The sequence below is a fragment of the Dromiciops gliroides genome, chromosome 3 (genome assembly GCF_019393635.1).
Source record: "Dromiciops gliroides isolate mDroGli1 chromosome 3, mDroGli1.pri, whole genome shotgun sequence".
In the NCBI taxonomy this organism is placed as follows: Eukaryota; Metazoa; Chordata; class Mammalia; order Microbiotheria; family Microbiotheriidae; genus Dromiciops; species Dromiciops gliroides.
Genome location: NC_057863.1, coordinates 245,351,029 through 245,371,240, shown reverse-complemented (window position 1 = coordinate 245,371,240; position 20,212 = coordinate 245,351,029). Strand labels below are relative to the sequence as shown.

Here is a 20,212-nt window from a genome sequence, read left to right as displayed (position 1 = left end):
GGATATTTTGGTTTTTTCCGGATGCATACCTCTTGCTTTAATACCATTCACAGCAATACAATTTTTTTAAAAAAAAAGACTCATTCACAAGCAGCCCAGAGAGGCAAATTATGTTGTGTAAAACCAACATGTAACAAGGTAACAAATGATACAAACATAGCACAGACTTTCAAAATCATCATTAATCTCCTCTACCAATTATGTGGTTCTTCTAGGAAATACTCAGGTGTGAAAGGAATAAATACCACATTCCACCATCTGCTGAACAGACATAAATATAGCCAAAATTTGAACTAATGGATTGTTTTCCCTCACAAATAATGAGAAAAAATTAACTCTTTCAGAACCTCTCATGAAACCTTTGTACCATACTATATATAACCACAAACTCTCCAAATTAGAAGGGACCTAAGAAACTATCCAGTCCGATCCATACTTAAAAAATCATTCACCCTTTAGCATATCTGACAAGTCATCTATTCTTATCTTGAAGACTTCCATTTAAGGGAAGCCCACTACTACTTCCTGAGGCAACACATTCCACTTTAATTTTTTTTTTTAATTTATTTGATTTCCAATTCACAGAACAAAGCAAGCATTTCCATAAGAGAATACAATAAAAAAGATAGCTCTGAATGCTGGGGTTTTTTTTTTTTCCTTGAATCATGTTTAAATTTTCCTTTTTAAAACTTTCACCCATTGTTTCTAGTTCTTTGCCTTGAAAGCAAGATGAAGGAGGCTAATCCTTCGTTTACAGAGATAGTCCTCTGAGTACCTGAAGATAGCTACCGTTTCCTTTGAATTCTTGAAGATAGGTGCCATTTCCTCACTAAGTCCTTTCTTCTCAAAGCCAAACAACAACACTGGTTTCATCAACTAATTCTCACATGACATGATTTTTTAGGCTCTTCACCATCCTGCTTACCATCTTCTTGATATTCTTCAGGTTATTCATTATCCTCAAAGTGTGTGATCTAGAGGTAAAGATGGTACTGTAGACGTGGTCCAATTAGGGCAAAGTACAAGTGTCATTTCACTGGACCTGGAAACTACGCGTCTATGAATACAATTTAAGATTGCCTTAGCTTTGGGCTGCCATTTCACACTGCTGAATCATATTGTGCTTGCCATCCCCTAAAGTCTGCCCATGAATAAACCACTGTCTAGCCATGCCTCTTTTCACATTGTACATTATAAAGGTGATCTTTAGAAGTGTGTAAGACTTTACCTTTATATCTATACCGTTTGGTCTAGTGCTCTAAGTTGTCAAGATAATTTTGGATCCTGATTTCATGTCTGATATGTGAACTATTTTGCCTAGTTTTTTGTGTTCTATGATTTGATGAGCATGGTATAAAGACTTTTATCCATCATTTGTAAAGAAATTCTTAAGCAAAAATGGTATGTCCACAGTGTCACAGGTTGGGTGAAACAGGGAGTATCTCCCCTGGCTAGATGGTCATGAGATGGTCACTTGCTCAAGTTGGACAAGAGAGGATAGTCTGGAGGTAAGGCATCCCACCCATGCTGGATTTAGACATGAAATTTGAGCAAAGCAGGATGGAGATCTCTTTGTCAGCATCTTGTGATTGTGCAAGTGAGCCTCATAACTCGGTAAACAAGTAGTGAACATTACATTAAAGTTTGAGGCTCACTATAAGAACCTATTTAATTATCCCTACATGATTTATATAAAATATTCATTCGTCCTGATATCTATCTTGCCACTGGACCCAGATGGCTCTGGAGGAGAGAGTGAAGTTGGTGACCTTGCACAGCCCTCCCTCACTTAAATCCAATTCAGTGCAAGTCATGACATCACCCTGATGTCATGGTGCTCTTTGATAATGAAGGACAAACAACAAATGTAAAAATATAAAACTGATTAATACTGTTTGGAATGGAGTAGGGGTCCAAATGATTTATTTCTCACAAAACTATACCTATAATGTTCCCTTAATCTATTGGTATAATTATACTTCCAAATAAAAAGAAATAAAAATATAATAGACCACTATTTTTGTAAAGATTGGATCTTCCTATCTCACCCAGGTCAGAAATTCAGGAAGTTCTCATTCTGAGCAGTTTTAACCTAACCCAATTTCCAGCCTGGTCTGATCTGTCCCTTTTTAGGCAATCGGGTGGTCCCTTACTTTTGACTGCTCATCATATTGACATTGAACTTGCAGAAAAGCACATAATTGGCTTAGTCTACTCCACCTCAGAACTTATAAACTCAAGAGACCCACCAACTTCAGTCTCCCTGGTAACAGGGGTTACAGGCACATACTACCATCCCCACTAATAAACTCTTGAAAACACTGAAAAGATTAACTCTGTTTCAAAATTATCTAAACATATTCCTTTGTTTAATTTTTTTGCAGGGCAATGAGGGTTAAGTGACTTGCCCAGGATCACAAAACTAATAAGTGTCAAGTGTCTGACGCCATATTTGAACTCAGGTCCTCCTGAATCCAGGGCCGGTGCTTTATCCACTGTGCAACCTAGCTGCCCCAGCATATTCCTTTTTTTAAAAAGGGAGGGGGAACTTCTCTAAGTTCACAAGAAGCTTATATATTAAATAAATAAACAGGAAGCAAATAAACTTGACAAAAATTAAAATAACAAGAAACAAGAAAAAATAAAGCTGTCAAAAAAAAAAAAACCTTGTACAATAATCAACCATGCTAATTTGGCTAAGATAATGCCAACCAGGATAGCTAGGTGTCACAGTGAATAGAGCACAAGACCTAGAGTCAGGAAGACCTGAGTTCAAACCTGACCTCACACACTTACTAGCTGTATGACCCTGGGCAATTCACTTAACCCATTTGCCTCAGTCTCCTCATCTGTAAAATGAGCTGGAGAAGGAAATAGCACTACATATAAATAACCACTCGAGTATCTTTGCCAAGAAAACCCCAAATGGGGTCACAACTAGTCATATGGGATGAAAAAAATCTGACAACAAATGTCAATCTATACCAAGTAGATGGGTATACTAGGAAACTGAGTCTGCCCCTCCCTCTCTTCCTCTCTCTCTCTCCCTCTCTCCCCCTCCCTCCCCCTCTGTCTGTCTGTCTGTCTGTCTCTCAATTAGCCAACCCACAAAAAAGTCTGGCTGCTTGAACCACATAGCAGCTATAAGTGGGATGCAATAGTGTTCCATACCAGCAGCAGGCCCTAATTGTATTTGCTCTGTGGTTCTGGTGAGAGTAACAGGGAAATGGCATGTCTAAGTAGACAGAAAACTGCCTCTGAGTCAGGAAGACATATGTTCAAATCCAGTCTCTGATTTATACAGACTGTGTGGCCTTGGGCAAGTCACCTAAACTCTTGGTGTTCCTGGAAATTCTCTCTGAGTATACATTGCAGTACAGTTGTAGATCTGCATCAATGGGGGAAGTTTTCTCACAGGGAGTTCCAAACACTGATAAAATCCAGGTTGAGGCCTAAAATGAATGAATTAATTAATATATGTAAGAGTGGATACAGAAATGGTATTTCCCAAAGTAATTAACACTGTTTAGCAACCTATCTACCGTAACTTTGACCTGGGACTTCCTTCTTAGAACACAATGGTGGCCTGAGGAAAGGTACCATTTGTTCCAACAGGCTCTTGTTCTTGTGATAGCAGAAGTCTTTTTTGTGCAATGGTTCCCTTTGGCGAGCTGGTGAAGCTTATAGGAAGAAGGCTTTAGGAAATAATTGAAGAAATGTTAAATTTCAGCTAGAGGATAAGGAAAATAAAATTTACAGACCCCTTGAAATCTATCCATAGAAGCCTTTGCTCTCCTTGGACCCCAGACTAAGAACTTCTGCACCATCATGGCAACAAAGCTCAGTCTGGAGACCAGGGGTTAGGGGAATAGTTGACTATCCCCAATGTACTTAGGTTATCCCCCTGTTCCTTCTTCCCAGGCCCAAGATCTATCCCACAAAACACTGAGCATAACCATAATCAAGCTCAGTATTTAGCGAGAAGAGTTAGCACTTAATACGGAAAACATGCCACCTAAAAACACTTCATGATTTGAATCTGGGGGCAAAGAACAACACAATCCTGACAGAAGAAATGAGGAAAGAAACCCACCCTTCAAAATGAATGGCTCTTTCAATCTTCAAGGGAAAGAGTCAGTCCCCAGACCTACCCAAACTGATTTGTTTGTATTTACTGTGGTACATATTCAATCCTTTAACCCCAACAATTGTTCATTTTTCTTTAATTATTAAATACTGAACTCCATATCAATTCAAATCAACAAACACTTAAGCAACAGCTGTTTTATGCAAAGCACTGAATAACTGATTTCTTAGACAGGCATATCTCAGACCAGCCTATCCTCACTTTGATACGGAACTGAACTTGAAGAAAAAAAAATCTCATTTCTACAAACTTAGGATGAATCAATTTTATAGATATTTTTACAACTTTGTTATGCTTTGCTTAAATTGTTAACATTATTTTTATTTTTAAAGCTATATTTTGGTTAGCTTGGTTTTGTAAATTCAGGCTCTTTCAAAGCAGATGGTATAAAGTTATAACTGCAGTACTGAAATGAGAAGAATTTAATGAGTAAATTGAAACACTGTTTAAAAGGTATTGATTCTAAGAGTTGGAGGGAGAGGAACCATTATTGTTTCTAAAAATAAAAGAGAATGAGAGAGGAGGTCAAGTAGAAAAAAACTTTCTGAGAAAAACATTCCAAGTAATCACAATGTTGGCAAAAATAAAGAGAAAAGAAGGAAGGGAATAAGTGTTCATATAGCACCTACTATATGCAAGGAATTGTGCTAAGCATTTTATAAATATTATCTCACTTGAGCCTCACAATGGCCTCTCAAGATAGGTGCTGTTATTATCCACATTTTACAGTTGAGGAAATTGAGGCTTAAAGGGATTAAATGACTTGCCCAGAGTCACAAAGGTAATAAATATCTAAAGCTAAATTTGAACTTGGTTCTTCTTCACTACAGGCCCAATGTGACTATAATCTTTTTCTTTCTGTTTCTATCCATGTACTAATCATCATGAAAACCTAGGTAAAATAGAGCCCAACAGAATGGCAAGAACATTCAACTAATTCACTAAGCAAAGAAAATGTCACTTTCATTGTGGTGGTAAAAGGCAGGTGTGGAGAAGCAAACTGCAAAAGATGTTAATGTCAAGCTGCATAGAAACCTTGAAATATATCAATTCTATGAATATGCCCTGAGAAGGGTTTGACTCTAAGGCAGGATTTTTTATCCTTTCTAGTGTCATGGACCACTTGGCAGTCAGGTGAAAGACATGGACTTGACAAAATAATTTTTCAAATAATTGAAAGAAGTTGTATATTTCATTTGCAGGTGGAGTTGTCATGGGAAAGGCGGGGAGAATGATTTTTGGCAAGGGCTGATGTAGGACTCTCATGATTCAATTTCCTCAATATGATACATGGAATGGAAAAATATCCCACCTGTCTGAATTTGGGACTGGCTTAATGCAACTGGACATCTATATAATGTCTGCCTGAAATTGTCATCAAGTTAGGGGGAAAATTATTCCCTTACTGTATAGTTATATGCCTATTCTTTTATGGTAAATTCCTATAATCATGTCAGATGTCAGGTGATGAACAACATTGCCTTGCTGAAAATAACCACATGCTTCCCAGCAGATCATTTTACACTATTGCTGTTATTTTGTATACAGTGCATTTCACTCTGCTTCAGTTCATGTAGGTCTTTCCAGGTTTTTCTAATAGTATCCTGTTCATCATACCCTAAATAATGTACCTTAAACTTGACAAAGAATTTTCTTCGTATTAGCCCAGCAAAGTCATCATAACTATTTCCCTCCATCCTATTCCCTTCCCATGATATTTACTCTATTTTCCATCTTCTTTTAAACTATTCCTCCTCAAAAGTATTTTACTTCTGACTGTCCCCTCCCCTACTCTGCACTCCCTTTTTTTCCACCCTTCCTTCCTTATCCTCTTCCCGTCATACTTTCCTGTAAGGTTAAATAGATTACTCCTCCCAACTGGGTGTGAATGTTATTCCCTCCATGAGCCAACTCTGATGAGTTTAAGGTCTTTGAGCTAATTCTATGTTCCAAATTTTCTTCCTCCCTCTCTCCTCAACCCTCCCTATGAAATCAAGCAATTCAATATTTCATACTTGTGCCATTATGCAGAACATCTTCACCTTCCTTGAAAGTATTTTGCTTTTTACTACTCTCTCCCAGAATCTGCCCTTCCCTCCTTCCCCTCCCCCCCCCCTTATCTCCCTCCCCTCCCTCAGGGCAAAATATATTACTATACCCACTTGAGTATGTATGTTAGTCCTTCTTTGAGTCAATTCTGATGATATTAAGGTTCAAACACTCCCCAATTCCTTCCCCCTCTTCCCCTCCCCTCCATAAGCTTTTTTCTTGTTTCCTTCATATGAACAACCTCTCCCCAGACCATTGCTCCCCTTCCCCCTCCCCCAGTCTATTTCTCCTACACCTCAACCCTATTTTAAGGATGTCATTATGGGTTAGTTAGGTGGCACAGTGGACAATGCACCAGCCCTGGACCCAGGAGGCCCCAAGCCCAAATCCGGCCCCATACATAAGACACCCCACAAAGAACAAAACATAACTTCCCTTCGTATTCAGTTCAGACCTGTGTCCTCTGTATTATCTTCCCATATAGGAATGTTAACAGTTTGATCTTTTAATATCCCTCATGAAGTCTTTTTCCTGTTTATCTTTTTATGCTTCTCCAGGGTGTTGTATTTGAAAGTCAAATTTTCTATTCAGTTCAGGTCTTCTCATAACAAATGCCTGAAAGTCTTCTTTCTCCTTGAAGTTCCATGTTTGCCTCTGAAAGATGATGCTTAGTTTTGCTGGGTACGTGATTTTTGGCTGTAGTCCCAGTTCCTTTGCCCTCTGGAATATCATATTCCATGCCCTCCGGTCCTTTAATGTAGAAGCTGCTAGATCTTGCTTTATCCTTATTGGAGCTCCACAGTATTTAAATTCCTTTTTTCTAGCTGCTTGCAATATTTTCTCCTTGACCTGGGAGTTATGGAATTTGGCTATAATATTCCTGGAGGTTTTCCTTTTGGGATCTCTTTCAGGAGGTGATCGGTGGATTCTTCCAATTTCTATTTTAGCTTCTGCTTCTAGAATATCAGGGAAATTTTCCCTCACAATCTCTTGGAGGATGGTGTCTAAACTCTTGTTTTGGTCATGGTTTTCAGGTAGTCCAATGATTTTCAAATTATCTCTCCTAGATTTATTTTCTAGGTCAGCTGTTTTTCCAAGGAGATATTTCACATTGCCTTCTATTTTTTCATTCAGTTGGATTTGCTTTACTGTGTCTTGGTTTCTCATAAGCTCACTAGCTTCCATTTGTTCAATCCTAATTCTTAGGCAATTATTTTCAGCAGACAGTTTTTTAATCTCCTTTTCCATTTGGCTTTTCAAACTGTTGACTTTTTTCTCATGACTCTCCTGCATCGCTCTCATTTCTCTTTCCATTCCTTCTTCTCTTTCTCTACATCTTCGTTCTATCTCTCCTACTTTCTCTTCAAAGTCCCTTTTGAGAGCTTCCATGGCCTGAGACCAGTTCCTATTTTTCTTGGAAGCTTTGGATGTTGGAGCTTTGAACCTATTATTATCTTCTTCTTCTGAGGATGTATTGTGGTCTACCTTTCCCCCAAAGAAGTTTTCGATGGTCTTCTGCTTTCTCTGCCTACTCATCCTGGCTTACTGTTTCTTGGCTTTTTACTCCTTAAAGTGTAGCGCTGCTTCCCGGACACACTGTTCGTGCTACAGCATGGCCCAGGGGGTGATTGGGCTTCTTCTCAGCCTGCCTGGCTTGTGAGTAATCACAGCTGCTTTCTCTTTGACCCCGAAACAGAAGTCTGATTGAACTCTGATTCTCTATGGTCGGAAGCTTGGCCTGCTTTTACCCCTCCCCCACTGGGCCACCACCACTCGATTCAGCCCACTGGTTCAGACCCAGGGCGCTTTGCCCCAACTCCAGCAGATACTGCCTCCACTTCACCCCGGCCTACCTCCGAACCCCCTCACCAGTCCGTGATCGGAGCCTCAGAAGCTGCTGGTGCTGAAGACTCTGACGTGTTGGAGGCACTGTCCCTGGCTGGGTCCGGACTGCGCGCTGAGCTGTTCAGCCTGATCAGTAGGTGATCAGAGTTGCCCTCTTTTGCGGAGAAACAGTCTCACTCTGTTCTTATGTGTATTAGGCTGTTCTGGGTTTTGATTTTTACCGCATTATTTGGGCATGAATGGACGGGTTTATCTGGAGCTTGTGGGAGTCACAGCCTCTCCTCCGCCATCTTGGCTCCGCCCCCCTGGTCTGGATTTTTGATCCTTGCTATATTCCAAATAATTAGCAGCCTTGACATCTGTTATTAGCTGTATAAGGTCTTTTGATTTCTCATAATGGTATTGGGATAATTAAGCAATTGATACAAAGATTTGTGAAACCAGGATATGATTTCGTTATTTAGTTAATATCACAATTGTCTCAGTTCTGTGTTAAGGAAAGAAACATCAGTATCATTATTTATCTTAGAAGAAGCATAGCTCGTGGTCTAGCTTGCCTTAAAGAGACATCTACTTTTGTTAGGGGCTATTCATTTGAATATGGTTAGAAGCTGAAAACGTTTTATTGTACATAATTTACTTGATATGCACTGTTGAACAATTACTTACTCAATGTATTTTTGTATATCACCTCTGAATCTTTTGTTAAAACTGAAGTTAATCTGGCTACTTTTATATGAATTCATTTTTGTTTGGGGAGTCCATCTTCTTATGAAAAGGATTTGAGATTCTTTAGTTGAATCCCATCCTCCAGGTTGGAGATTGAATAATGTCATGTATAAAAATTGTGTTCTAATTTTCTGTTTGTGTCTAAGTTTCATATATAACAATTGGATAACTTAAAATTATAAAAGCCTCTGGTCTAAAAGGTTGCAAATTTCATTTTCTAATAATAGAGACATAAGGTTTGGGTGAACTTTCATTATCTGACCTGATTATTGGCAAAGTAATTTAAAGTTGTACTAAGATCAATTTTGTAGGATTTGGGGTTTTGGGGGTTGTTTTGTTTTGTTTTGTTAACTGAGGAAGACAGTGAGCTGTTGAAGAACTAGCTCCTCTTAAGTCACACCTTCAGTAGAGAGCTGTCTCAGATGGTGTCCTGAAAATCACACAACTACATGAGATGAACTTCTGAGACTTAAATGGACAATTTTACGTTACTTTTTCCCTTTGTGTACATTATCTATAGGATCTATTTACTAAAGGGAACTGCACCCCTTGGTTTTGTCAATGCATCACTCAATTTCGCCCCTTTACCCCTTCTCATTATTACTTGTCATAAGACACATAGTTAAGAACCCTTGATAAAGTATTTGTAATACCAGTTGGTAATTCATTGAGGAAACTTCATTTCTCAATAGAATCAGATGGAGGATTCTGAGACTCAACTATTAATAATTGATATCTTGGAATATGCCCAGTGTTCTCCCCTTCTTTCCTAGTGGTATTTCTGCCCTCACCCCCTACTCCGAAGTCATGTTCTTACAAATAAGATTTCATCTGAATCAAGACCAAACGAAGCTTACAAAAAATCTTAGGTGTAGACAGGTCTATTTATCTAGATAACTGAAGGGCTTTACTGACAAGATTAAACCACACTTTGGTGGAAACTATTTTGGGTGAAGGGTCCACATTTCTTCTCTTTTATCATCTTGACCAAAATTTGAGTGACCTAAGTAACATATCCCTGGGCTTCATTTTAATATATCCTACCTTTAATCATATTAGACAATTATATTTGACTATTATGTGATGGACCTCCTAGAGTTGCAAAGATATATGAACTAGGACCCCATCACCATTAGGGGTCTTTGGTCTGAGAGAGATGGCCAATAGACATACTTTTATTAACCTGCCTGCCTGTTAATAAAATGATTAAAATACCCAGGAAGAAAAAGGAGTTATAAATTTCAGTTACAGGTGGTACCCGAGGGGGAATGTGGACTTCAGGTTAAGAACTCATGAGTGAGGGGGAGCTAAGTGGCACATATGGTAGGCATTGTGCTAAGCACTTTAAAAGGACTATCTCATTTGATCTTCACAACAATATGGGGGTAAGGGGTAGGTGTTATTATTATCCCCATTTTACAGATGAGGAAACTGAGTTCAACAAAGGTGAATTGACTTGCCCAAATAGCTAGCTAGTGAGTATTATAGGCTGGATTTGACCTCAAGTCTTCCTAATTCCAAGCTACCTGACAAGATTACAGAGCTGGAGTTGGCAAGAACATCAGAGGCCTTCTTGTTCAACCTCTTCATTTAAGAGATAAGGAAACACTCAGATAGGTTAAGTGACTTGCCAAAAGTCATATTTGTAATAAAATAATGAATGGATCGGAAGGTAGGTCCTAGGACTTTTCATTCTAGTGCTCATTCCAGTGGTTTCTTCCTTTTGAAAATGTCTTTGTTTTGGGAGATAGAGAGAAATTAAGACCTGGACTTGCGATTTCATCAGGATAAGGAATCTGGTCAGGAAACCATTACCACTAATAAAGAACAGTATTCCCTTTCCAACTCCTTGGCAACTTAATAATTTAGTCATCTGGTGACAGTGAGAGGTTTAGTGACTTTCCCAGGGTCACATAGGATGCGTCAGGGACATGACTTCCACTCTGGTCTTCCTAGTTCCAAGGCTTATTCTTCAACTAGTGAATCAATATACATTTATTAAGTTCCTATTGTGTGCCAATCACTGTTGTCTCAAAATTTCTTTGTATATGCCTTATATGTATGTATGTATGTTATATCCTCACAGTAGAATGTTAGCTCATGGAGGGCAGAGACTCTCATTTGTATTCCCAGTGTCTCTAGAGCAGGGCCTGGCCCATTGTGGCTTAGCACACAGTAGTTATTTAGTAAATGTTTAATGAATTCAAGTGAGAACTAGTAAGCATAGTCATATTCAAGAATGTATTCATTATACAGAGAAAATCCTCACCCATTTTCTTCTGAAGGAGTCTTCAATAAAGGAGTCTTTTCAGTAAAGTGGCTATCCTTAGACCTAGAACTAAAGAATTTGGGTAGAGTAAAGTGGGACCTAAAAAAGAAAAAGAAAAAGAAAGGAAGAACAATGAATTACCAATGCAAAAGAAAATTAATTTATTCCTAGCTGAGAGTCAGATTAACAGGGGACTGTGCTCAAACTGCATTTTACATTTTTACATTTTCTATTTTTACATTTTACATTTCCACTCTCATTAAAAGTTATAAGGAGTGAATTTTCAGAAGCTTGGAGTGTTTAGAAGGTAAGATGAAATGCAATCCTTGGATAGGCATAAACTAGATTTGATTCTTAAAGCATAAATCATCATAAGCACTAAAGTACCATGGGGATACATGATTTTAGAATCACTTAACACTAACAATAGATTTTTGACCACCTCTGCTAGTCTAAGCAGGACTTTTAATCAAAAGAAATATTAAAGCTCTAGTAGGTCTTTTTATACATAGAAATTTCTATTTCCTAAGGTTTTACTATGGCCAAATTTAAAAAAAGAAAAAAGAAAGAAACCAACTAGCTGTTTTAGTTAAAAGACAAAATAACAGATGCCAAATATGGCAAGAACAAAAAGGTCAAAAGAAACTAGGGACATGTGGGTTCATACACAAAGCAAAAAGTCACATATATGCCCATTGAGTAGGGCTTTTTTTAAAGAGCTTTGTGAAATAACCAGAAAAAAACACAATAAGTTGCAAAGTTACCAATTTCACATTTATATAAACAAGATTAAGATTTTAAAAATACCTCCATAGCTTTACTTTGGATTCAGCAATCTAAAGATACACATGGTATGTTTGCCCTGTAGCTTATGTCAGTAACAATAGTAAGCAGCTATGTTTCATTTTTAAACCTAGAAGCTTGCCCAGGGTCACACAGCTAGTAAGTGTCAAGTATCTGAGGCTAGATTTGAACTCAGGTCCTACTGAATCCAGTGACAGCGCTTTATCCACTGCATCACCTAGCTGCCCCAAGAAAGACAAATTCAAACATTGGCCACATCCAAAAATATGTCAATGTTGCGTCTCAAGTGCCTCATTTCTTTGTCAGGATGCTGGAAGGATACTTTATCACTGATCCTTTGAATTCATGGTTTATTGTACTGATCAGAGTTTGTAAGTCTTGTAAAGTTGCTTTTCTTTACAATGTAAACAGGACTAAAATCTTGTAGGATCCCATCCCTAGGGACAGATGGATTCACAAGTGATTCTGCCAAACATTTTAAGAACAATTAATTCCAATACTTTATACACTATTTGAGAAAATAGGCAAAGAAGAAGTCCTACTAAATTCTTCTTATGTCACAAATATGGTACTGATATCTAAAGCAAGAGCAAAAACAGAGAAAGAAAACGATAGGTCAATTTTCCTAAAGAATACTGATGGAAAAATGTGAAATAAAATACTAGGAAGGAGATCATAGCAATATATCACAAGGATCCTATACTATGACCAAGTGGGATTTATACCAGGAATATAGAGTTGGTTCAATATTGGGAGAACTATTAGTATAACTGACTATATCAATAACAAAAGCAACAGAAATCATATGATTATCTAAATATATGCCAAAAAAGCTTCTGACAAAAGACAACCATTATTATTTTTAAAAACACACTAGAGAACATAGGAATAAATGAAGCTTTCCCTAAAATAATAAGTATTATCTCTATAAAACCATCATCAAAAATTATTTATAATGGGGATAAGCAAGAATCCTTTCCAGTAAGATCAGAAGTGAGGCAAGAAGACTCATTATTGCCACTATTATTGAATATTAAACTAGAAATTCTATCACTGGCAATAAGAGAAGAAAAAGAAATTCAAGGAATTATAAAAGATAATGAGGAAATAAAAATATCACTCCACAGATAATTTGGTATACCTTGAGAATCAACTAAAAAGCTACTTGAAATTATTAGCAACTGGAGCAGCTAGGTGGTGCAGTGGATAAAGCACCAGCCCTGGATTCAGGAGTACCTGAGTTCAAATCCGGCCTCAGACACTTGACACTTACTAGCTGTGTGACCCTGGGCAAGTCACTTTACCCCCATTGCCCCGCAGAAAAAAAAAGGAAAGAAATTATTAGCAACTTTTTCAAAGTTGCTGGATACAAAATAAACCCACATAAATTATCAGTATTTCTATATATTACTAACAAAGTCCAGTAGCAAGACTAGAAAGAGAAATTATATTTAAAATAGCTGTAGACAATATAAAATACTTGGAAGTCCACCTGCCAAGACAAACCCAAGAACTCTATGGATACGTTTACAAAACACCTTTCACATAAATAAAGTCATATATGAATAATTGGAAAAGTAGTAATTCCTCATGAGGAAGTTGAGCCAATATAATAAAAATTATAATTCTACCTCAATTAATTTACTTATTCCATGCCATACTAATTAAACTAGAAAAAACTTAGCATCTGGAAAAAATCTGAAGGAAGGTGGCCTAACTGTATCACATCTCAAACCGTATTAATAAAGCAGTAATCATTGAAACAATCTGGTACAGGCTAAAAAATAGAGTAGTAGTTTACTGGGATAGATTTGGTATACAATAAATAGTAGTAAATTAACATAGTAATCTAGAGTTTGATAAATCCAAAGATCCAAGCTTTTGAGACAAGAACTCCCTATTGGACAGAAACTGTTGGGAAAATTGGAAAACAGTATGGCAAAAAGCAGTTATAGACTAATGTCTCACACTGTATATATACCAAGTTATGGTCAAAATAGGTACATGATTTAGACATAAAGGGTAATACCATGAGCAAATTAGGGGAGCATGAAATAGTTTGCCTGACAGATCTATGAATAAAGGAAGAGTTTATGACCAAACAAGAGTTAGAATTATGAGATATAAAATGGATAATTTTGACTATGGTAAATTAAAAATTTTCAAAATAAACAAAATGAAAGCAGCCAAGATTAAAAGGAAAACAGAAAGCTTAGGAGAGGAGGAATTTCCAGCAAGTGGCTCTAATAAAAGCCACATTTTTCAAATATTTGGAGAACTGCTTAAAATTTATAAGAATACAAGTCATACCCCAATAGATAAATGGTTGAAGGCTATGAACAGGAAGTTTTCAGACAAAAGAATCAAGGCTATCTATGGTCATGTGAAAAAATGCTTTAAATCAATATTTGATTGGAGAAATGCAAGTAAAAACAACTCTGAAGTACCTTCTCATACCTATAAGATTCACTAATGTGACAGAAAAGGAAAATGATAAATGTTGGTGGTAATGGGAGAAAATTGAAAACTAATGTACTCTTGGTGGAGTTGTTGACCTGATAGCCCAAAGGGTTATAAAACTGTATATATCCTTTGACCCAGCAATAACTAGGGCTGTATCCCAAAGGGATTTTAAAAAGGGAGATTGCAGGAAGGAGCTATTTGTACAAAAATATTTTTATCAGTTCTTTTTGTGGTGGCAAAGAATCAGAAATTGAAGGGATACCCATCAATCAGGGAATGGCTGGACAAGTCATGGTATATGATTATAGTGGAATACTATTGTGGTTTAAGAAATGATGAGCAGGATGATTTCATAAAAATTCGGAAAGACTTACATGAACTGATGCAAAGTGAAATGAGAAAATCAGGAAAACATTGTACAGAATAACAGCAATATTGTAAGATGAACTGTGAATGATCTAGCTATTCTTAGCAATACAATCATCTACTATGATTCCAAAGGACTTATAATGAAAAATGCTATCCAGAGAAAAATCTATTGATAGAGTCTGAATGTAGATCAAAGCATACTATTTTTCACTTTATTTTTGTGGGGGTTTTTGTGGTTTGTTTTCTTTCACAACATGACTAATATAGAAATATATTTTAAATGACTACACAAATATAACCTATATCAAATTGCTTGTCATTTCAATGAGAGGGGAGGAGAGGGAAAGCTTGGAACTCAAACTTCTAAAAAAACTTAAAATTGTTTTTAAATGCAATTGGGGGGAGGATAAAATATAATTTTTTTAGAAGCTTGTAGAATCTCAGAGTACAAACACATCAAAGGAGGCAGAAGCTAGCCTGGTTTCTAAAAAATGGGTTCCTAAAACTGCGGGATCTCTAAGACAGTAAGGTCAATTCAATAATCTCCAAATGGATTCATGACCATAGGGATATTGTAAACAAAGAAGAGGAAAAAGAAATGAGATCCTTTTTCATATAACTCTGGATTTAGGGAAAAATTCTAATCAAATGACAGAGAGTAATATAAAATGGACAATTCTAACTACATAAAATTGAAAAGTATCTATACAAGCAAAATCAATGTAGTTTATAAGGGAAATGTTATTTGTCCTTCATTCTTCAACAAAAATTTATTTTTTATTTTCCATTTACATATAAGGGTAGTTTTCAACATTCATTTTCATAAGATTTAGAGTTCTAAATTTTTCTCCCTCCCTCCCTTTCCTGCCCCCTCCACAAGATCACAATCAGGTTATATATGTACAATCCACAAGTGTTCTTTTTATCAGTTCTTTCTATAGGGGTGCATAGTAAGCATCCTCATTAGTTCCTTGGGATTGTCTTGGATCATTGCACAGCTGAGAGTAGTTAAGTCATTCACAATTACTTATTGAACAATACTGCTGTCACTACGCACAATGTCCTCTCAGCTCTGCTCACTTCACTATACATCGATGTTCATTAGTCTTTCCAGGTTTTTCAGGGATCATCCTGTTTGTCATTTCCTGTAGCACAAGTCCATTCCACTACAATCATATAACACAGCTTTTTTCCATCATTTCTCAATTTATGGACATTCCCTTGATTCTCAATTCTTAGCCTCCACTAAGAGTTGCTATAAATATTTTTTGTACAATTTTTCCCCCTTTTCTCTTTTTCATGATTACTATTGTTAACTGTTTCCCTTCCATCCTATTACCTTCCCCATGATATTTATTCTATTATCCATCTTCTTTCATCCTATCACCCTTCAAAAGGGATTTGCTTCTGTCTGTCCCCTCCCCCACTCTGCCCTTCCTTCTTTTGCCCCTCTCTCTTTATCCCTTCCCCCTCCTATTTTCCTGCAGGGTTATAGATTACTCCACCCAATTGAGTGTGTACACTATTCCCTCCTGGAGCTAATTCTAATGAGTTTGAGGTCTTTGAGCCAATTTTGATGAGTGTTAGGCTCATTACTGCCCAGATTAAATAGATTACTCCACGCAGTTGGGTGTGTCTATTAGTCCCTCTTTGAGGCAGCTCTGATGAGTTTAAGATCTTTGAGCCTTTTCTGATGAGTGTAAAATTTATTTACTGCCCTGCTCCTCTCCCTTCTCTTCCCCTACTCCATAAGCCTTTTCCTGTTACTTTCATGTAGGATTTCGCTTCTGCCCTTCCCCCTCCCCCAATGAATTCCCTTCACCCCTCAATTTAACCCTAAAGATGTTATCATCTAGCTAAGTGACACCGTGGACAAAGCATCACCCTGGGACCCAGGGGGATCCCAGCCAAAACCTGGCCTCAGACACAAGACAGTAGCCCACTGTACGACCCCAGCCATGTCCCCCAGGTCCAATTTTTTTGTATGGTTCTCTAGAGTCTTGTATTTGAAAGTCAAATTTGCCATTCAGTTCAGCTCTTTTCATCACAAATATCTGAAAGTCTTCTTTTTCATTAAAGTCCCATTTTTTCCGCTGAAAGATAATGCTGAGTTTTGCTGGGTGGGTGATTCTTGGTTGTAATCCCATTTCCTTTGCCCTTTGGAATATCATATTCCATGCCCTCCAGTCCTTTAATGTAGAAGCTGCTAGATCTTGTGCTATCCTGACTGGGGCTCCACAGTACTTGAATTCTTTTTTTTTTGGCAGCTTGCAATATTTTCTCCTTGACCTGAGAGCTCTGGAATTTGGCTATAATATTCCTAGGAGTTTTCTTTTGGGGATCTCTTTCTGGAGGTGATCGGTGGATTCTTTCAATTTCTATTTTACCTTCTCCTTCTAGAATATCAGGGCAATTTTCCCTGACAATTTCCTGGATGATGATGTCTAAGCTCTTTCCTTGATCATGGTTTTCAGGTAGACCAATAATTTTCAAATTATCTCTCCTGGACCTATTTTCCAGGTTGGCAGTTTTTCCCAGAAGATATTTCACATTGCCCTCTATTTTTTTATTCATTTGGATTTGCTTTATTGTGTCTTGATTTCTCATAAAGTCGCTGGCTTCCATTTGTTCAATCCTAAGTCTTAGGCAATTATTTTAGTCAGAGAGCATTTGTACCTCCTTTTCCATCTGGCTTTTCAAGTTGTTGACTTTTTTCTCATGTCTTTCCTGCATCACCCTCATTTCTCTTTCCATTTTTTCCTCTACTTCTCTAATTTTATCTTCAAAGTCCTTTTTGAGCACCTCTATGGCCTGAGACCAATTCTTACTTTTCTTGGAAGCTTTAGATATAGGGGCCCTGATGTTGACATCTTCCTCTGAGGGTGCCCCTTGGTCTTCCTTGTTACTGAAGAAACTTTCTATGGTCCTCACCTTTCTCTGTTGGCTCAACTTGCCTTTCTTTTACTAGACTTCTAGCTCCTTAAAGTGGGGCACTGTTTCCAGGCTGCAGTATCCCAAGCTTAAGAAGTCCCAGGTGGTATGATTTGAGGAGAATCAGGTTCTTCCCTCGCCCAGCCTGTTTCCTGGTCCTAGATGACCCCAGACCAACTTGCCAATCAACCAGCTTTGTGTGTTGTGGTTGTTAGCTCCGACAAGCCTGTACCCCTCCCCAACCTGGGCCACTTCTACTCAAGCCTACCACCTGGTTCTCAGTAGGGATGTAAAATCCAAGTTCTGCCTTAGCACCAGCATAGACCCCTATAGTCTCTCCCCTGCCCAGGGCTCAGCCCACTCACCAAACTGTGAGCTTAGTTCCAGACAACACTGGTGCTTCAGCTGATTCAGAGGCTCTGGGGGTCTCCTTCTCTGGTGAGGACTTCCTGAGACTGGATCTGTGTCAGGGTGACTGTGGGGTTGGACTCGACTCATGTATCAGCACAGCAGCTCCCTCCTTCTGACCTTCCAAGGCGTTCTTGGTTAGAAGATGATTTCTGCACATTCTTCTGTGAGTTTTGCTGCTCCAGGTATTTTCCTATGACCTTACTTGGATGTTTTTTGGAGTGATCTTGTCATGAGTTCAAGAGCTCACTGCCTTTCCTGCACCATCTTGGCTCTGCCCTGGAAGTGATTTGTCCTTCATTCTTTTTTTTTTTGTTTGTTTGTTTTTGGTTTTTTGCAGGGCAATGGGGGTTAAGTGACTTGCCCAGGGTCACACAGCTAGCAAGTGTCAAGTGTCTGAGGCCGGATTTGAACTCAGGTACTCCTGAATCCAGGGCCGGTGCTTTATCCACTGCACCACCTAGCCACCCCCTGTTCTTCATTCTTGATGAGGACCATGGCATTTGGAAGTGAATTGTATTTAAGTGAGGGAGGGCCATGCAAAGTCACAAACCTCACTCTCTCCTCCAGAGCCATCTAGATCTGGTAGCAAGATATAAATCAGGATGACTGGAGATGGCCCTGGATGTTTGAGGCCATTTGGGGTTAAATGACTTCCTCTGGGTCACACAGCTAGTAAGTGTCAAGTATCTGAGGCTAGATTTGAACTCAGGTCCTCCTGACTCTGGGGCCAGTGCTCTATCCATTGTGCCACCTACCTGACCCCTATGAGAGTAAAAAGAGCTGAGGAAAAATCTTTGCAGCAAAGTTAAATTTCTCTCTCAAAGATATGAAATCCAAACTATATGGGGAATTAATGTGAAATGTAAGAAGAAGATAAATGGTCAAGGGATATAAACAGGCAATTCACAAATGAAGAAATGCAAGCTATCAACAGCTATATAAAAACATGTTCAGAGAAATTCAATAAGTTCCAAAGCAAGGAGCTCCTGAAGATTTGAGTAGAAAAATGACAAGAAAATCAATTTGGCAAAAGTATAGATCACGGATTAAGGCCGAAGGTAGGTGGAGACCAGAGGCAGAGAGAACAATTAAGAGGCTCTAACATGGGGGCACCTAGGTGGAGCAGTGGATAAAGCACCAACCCTGGATTCAGGAGTACCTGAGTTCAAATCCAGCCTCAGACACTTGACACTTACTAGCTGTGTGACCCTGGGCAAGTCACTTAACCCCCATTGCCCTGCAAAAAAAAAAAAAAGAGGTTCTAACATTGTGATGAGGGACTAAGCTATGGTATTATCTGTGCAAGTAAAGAGAAAGGCACAGATTCTAGAGATGTTGTGAAGATCAACCAACAAATCTTAGAATTTGCTTGGAATGTTGGCTAAGTCAGTACGTATATATTAAAGTATCTACTATGTGCCAGACATAGTGCTAAGCATTAGGGATGCAGAGACAAAAGACAGTCCCTGCCCTTGAGGAGCTTACAATCTAATAAGGGATGCAAACAACTATGTACAAACAAGTTTTTTGAAAGTATAAAGAATACTGGGGGCAACTAGGTGGCACAGTGGATAAAGCACCAGCCCTGGATTCAGGAAGACCTGAGTTCAAATCCAACCTCAGACACTTGATACTTAACTAGCTGTGTGACCTCGGGCAAGTCACTTAACCCCAATTGCCTCACCAAAAATTAAAAAAAAAAAGAATACTTAACATAGCTAAGGAACTACAATTAAGAGGGGTGAGGCAGAGAGAAGAATTGAAGATGACTCTGAGTTGAAAACTTGGCTAACAAAAATGAAGAGTTGGGAAATTGTAACCATAGAATGGAGGGGTGCATAGATTAGAGTTCTATTTTAGACACTGAGAGTTTAAGATAGTAATGGAACATCTAGCAATCTGACAGATACTTGGTAATATTGTCTGTAGTTCAGGAGAGAGATGAGGGCTAGGTGACTCAATCCATAGAGTGCTGACCTTGGAGTCAGGAAGGCTTAAGTTCAAGTACAGCCTTGGACTAGCTGTGTGACTTTGGGGAAGTCACTTAACCCTGTTTACCTCAGTTTCCTGTAAAATGAGTTGGAGAAGGAAATGGCAAGCCACTCCAATATCTTTGCCAAGAAAACCTTCAATGGGGTCATGAAGACTCAGACATGACTGAAAACAACAATCTGCAGAGATATTATAATTTAGCA

At 38.3% G+C, this 20,212-nt stretch overlaps 1 protein-coding gene across 1 annotated transcript in view; it reads right to left on the bottom strand.

Annotated features, from left to right (window-relative positions):
- Nucleotides 1-20,212, bottom strand: part of OCA2 (OCA2 melanosomal transmembrane protein) — a 621,653-nt gene that overhangs the window by 520,291 nt on the left and 81,150 nt on the right. Inside the window, exon 2 of the mRNA XM_043996561.1 lies at nucleotides 11,040-11,138. Within this exon, the coding sequence (XP_043852496.1) occupies nucleotides 11,040-11,138 (99 nt within the window). The remainder of the gene's footprint in view (nucleotides 1-11,039; nucleotides 11,139-20,212) is intronic.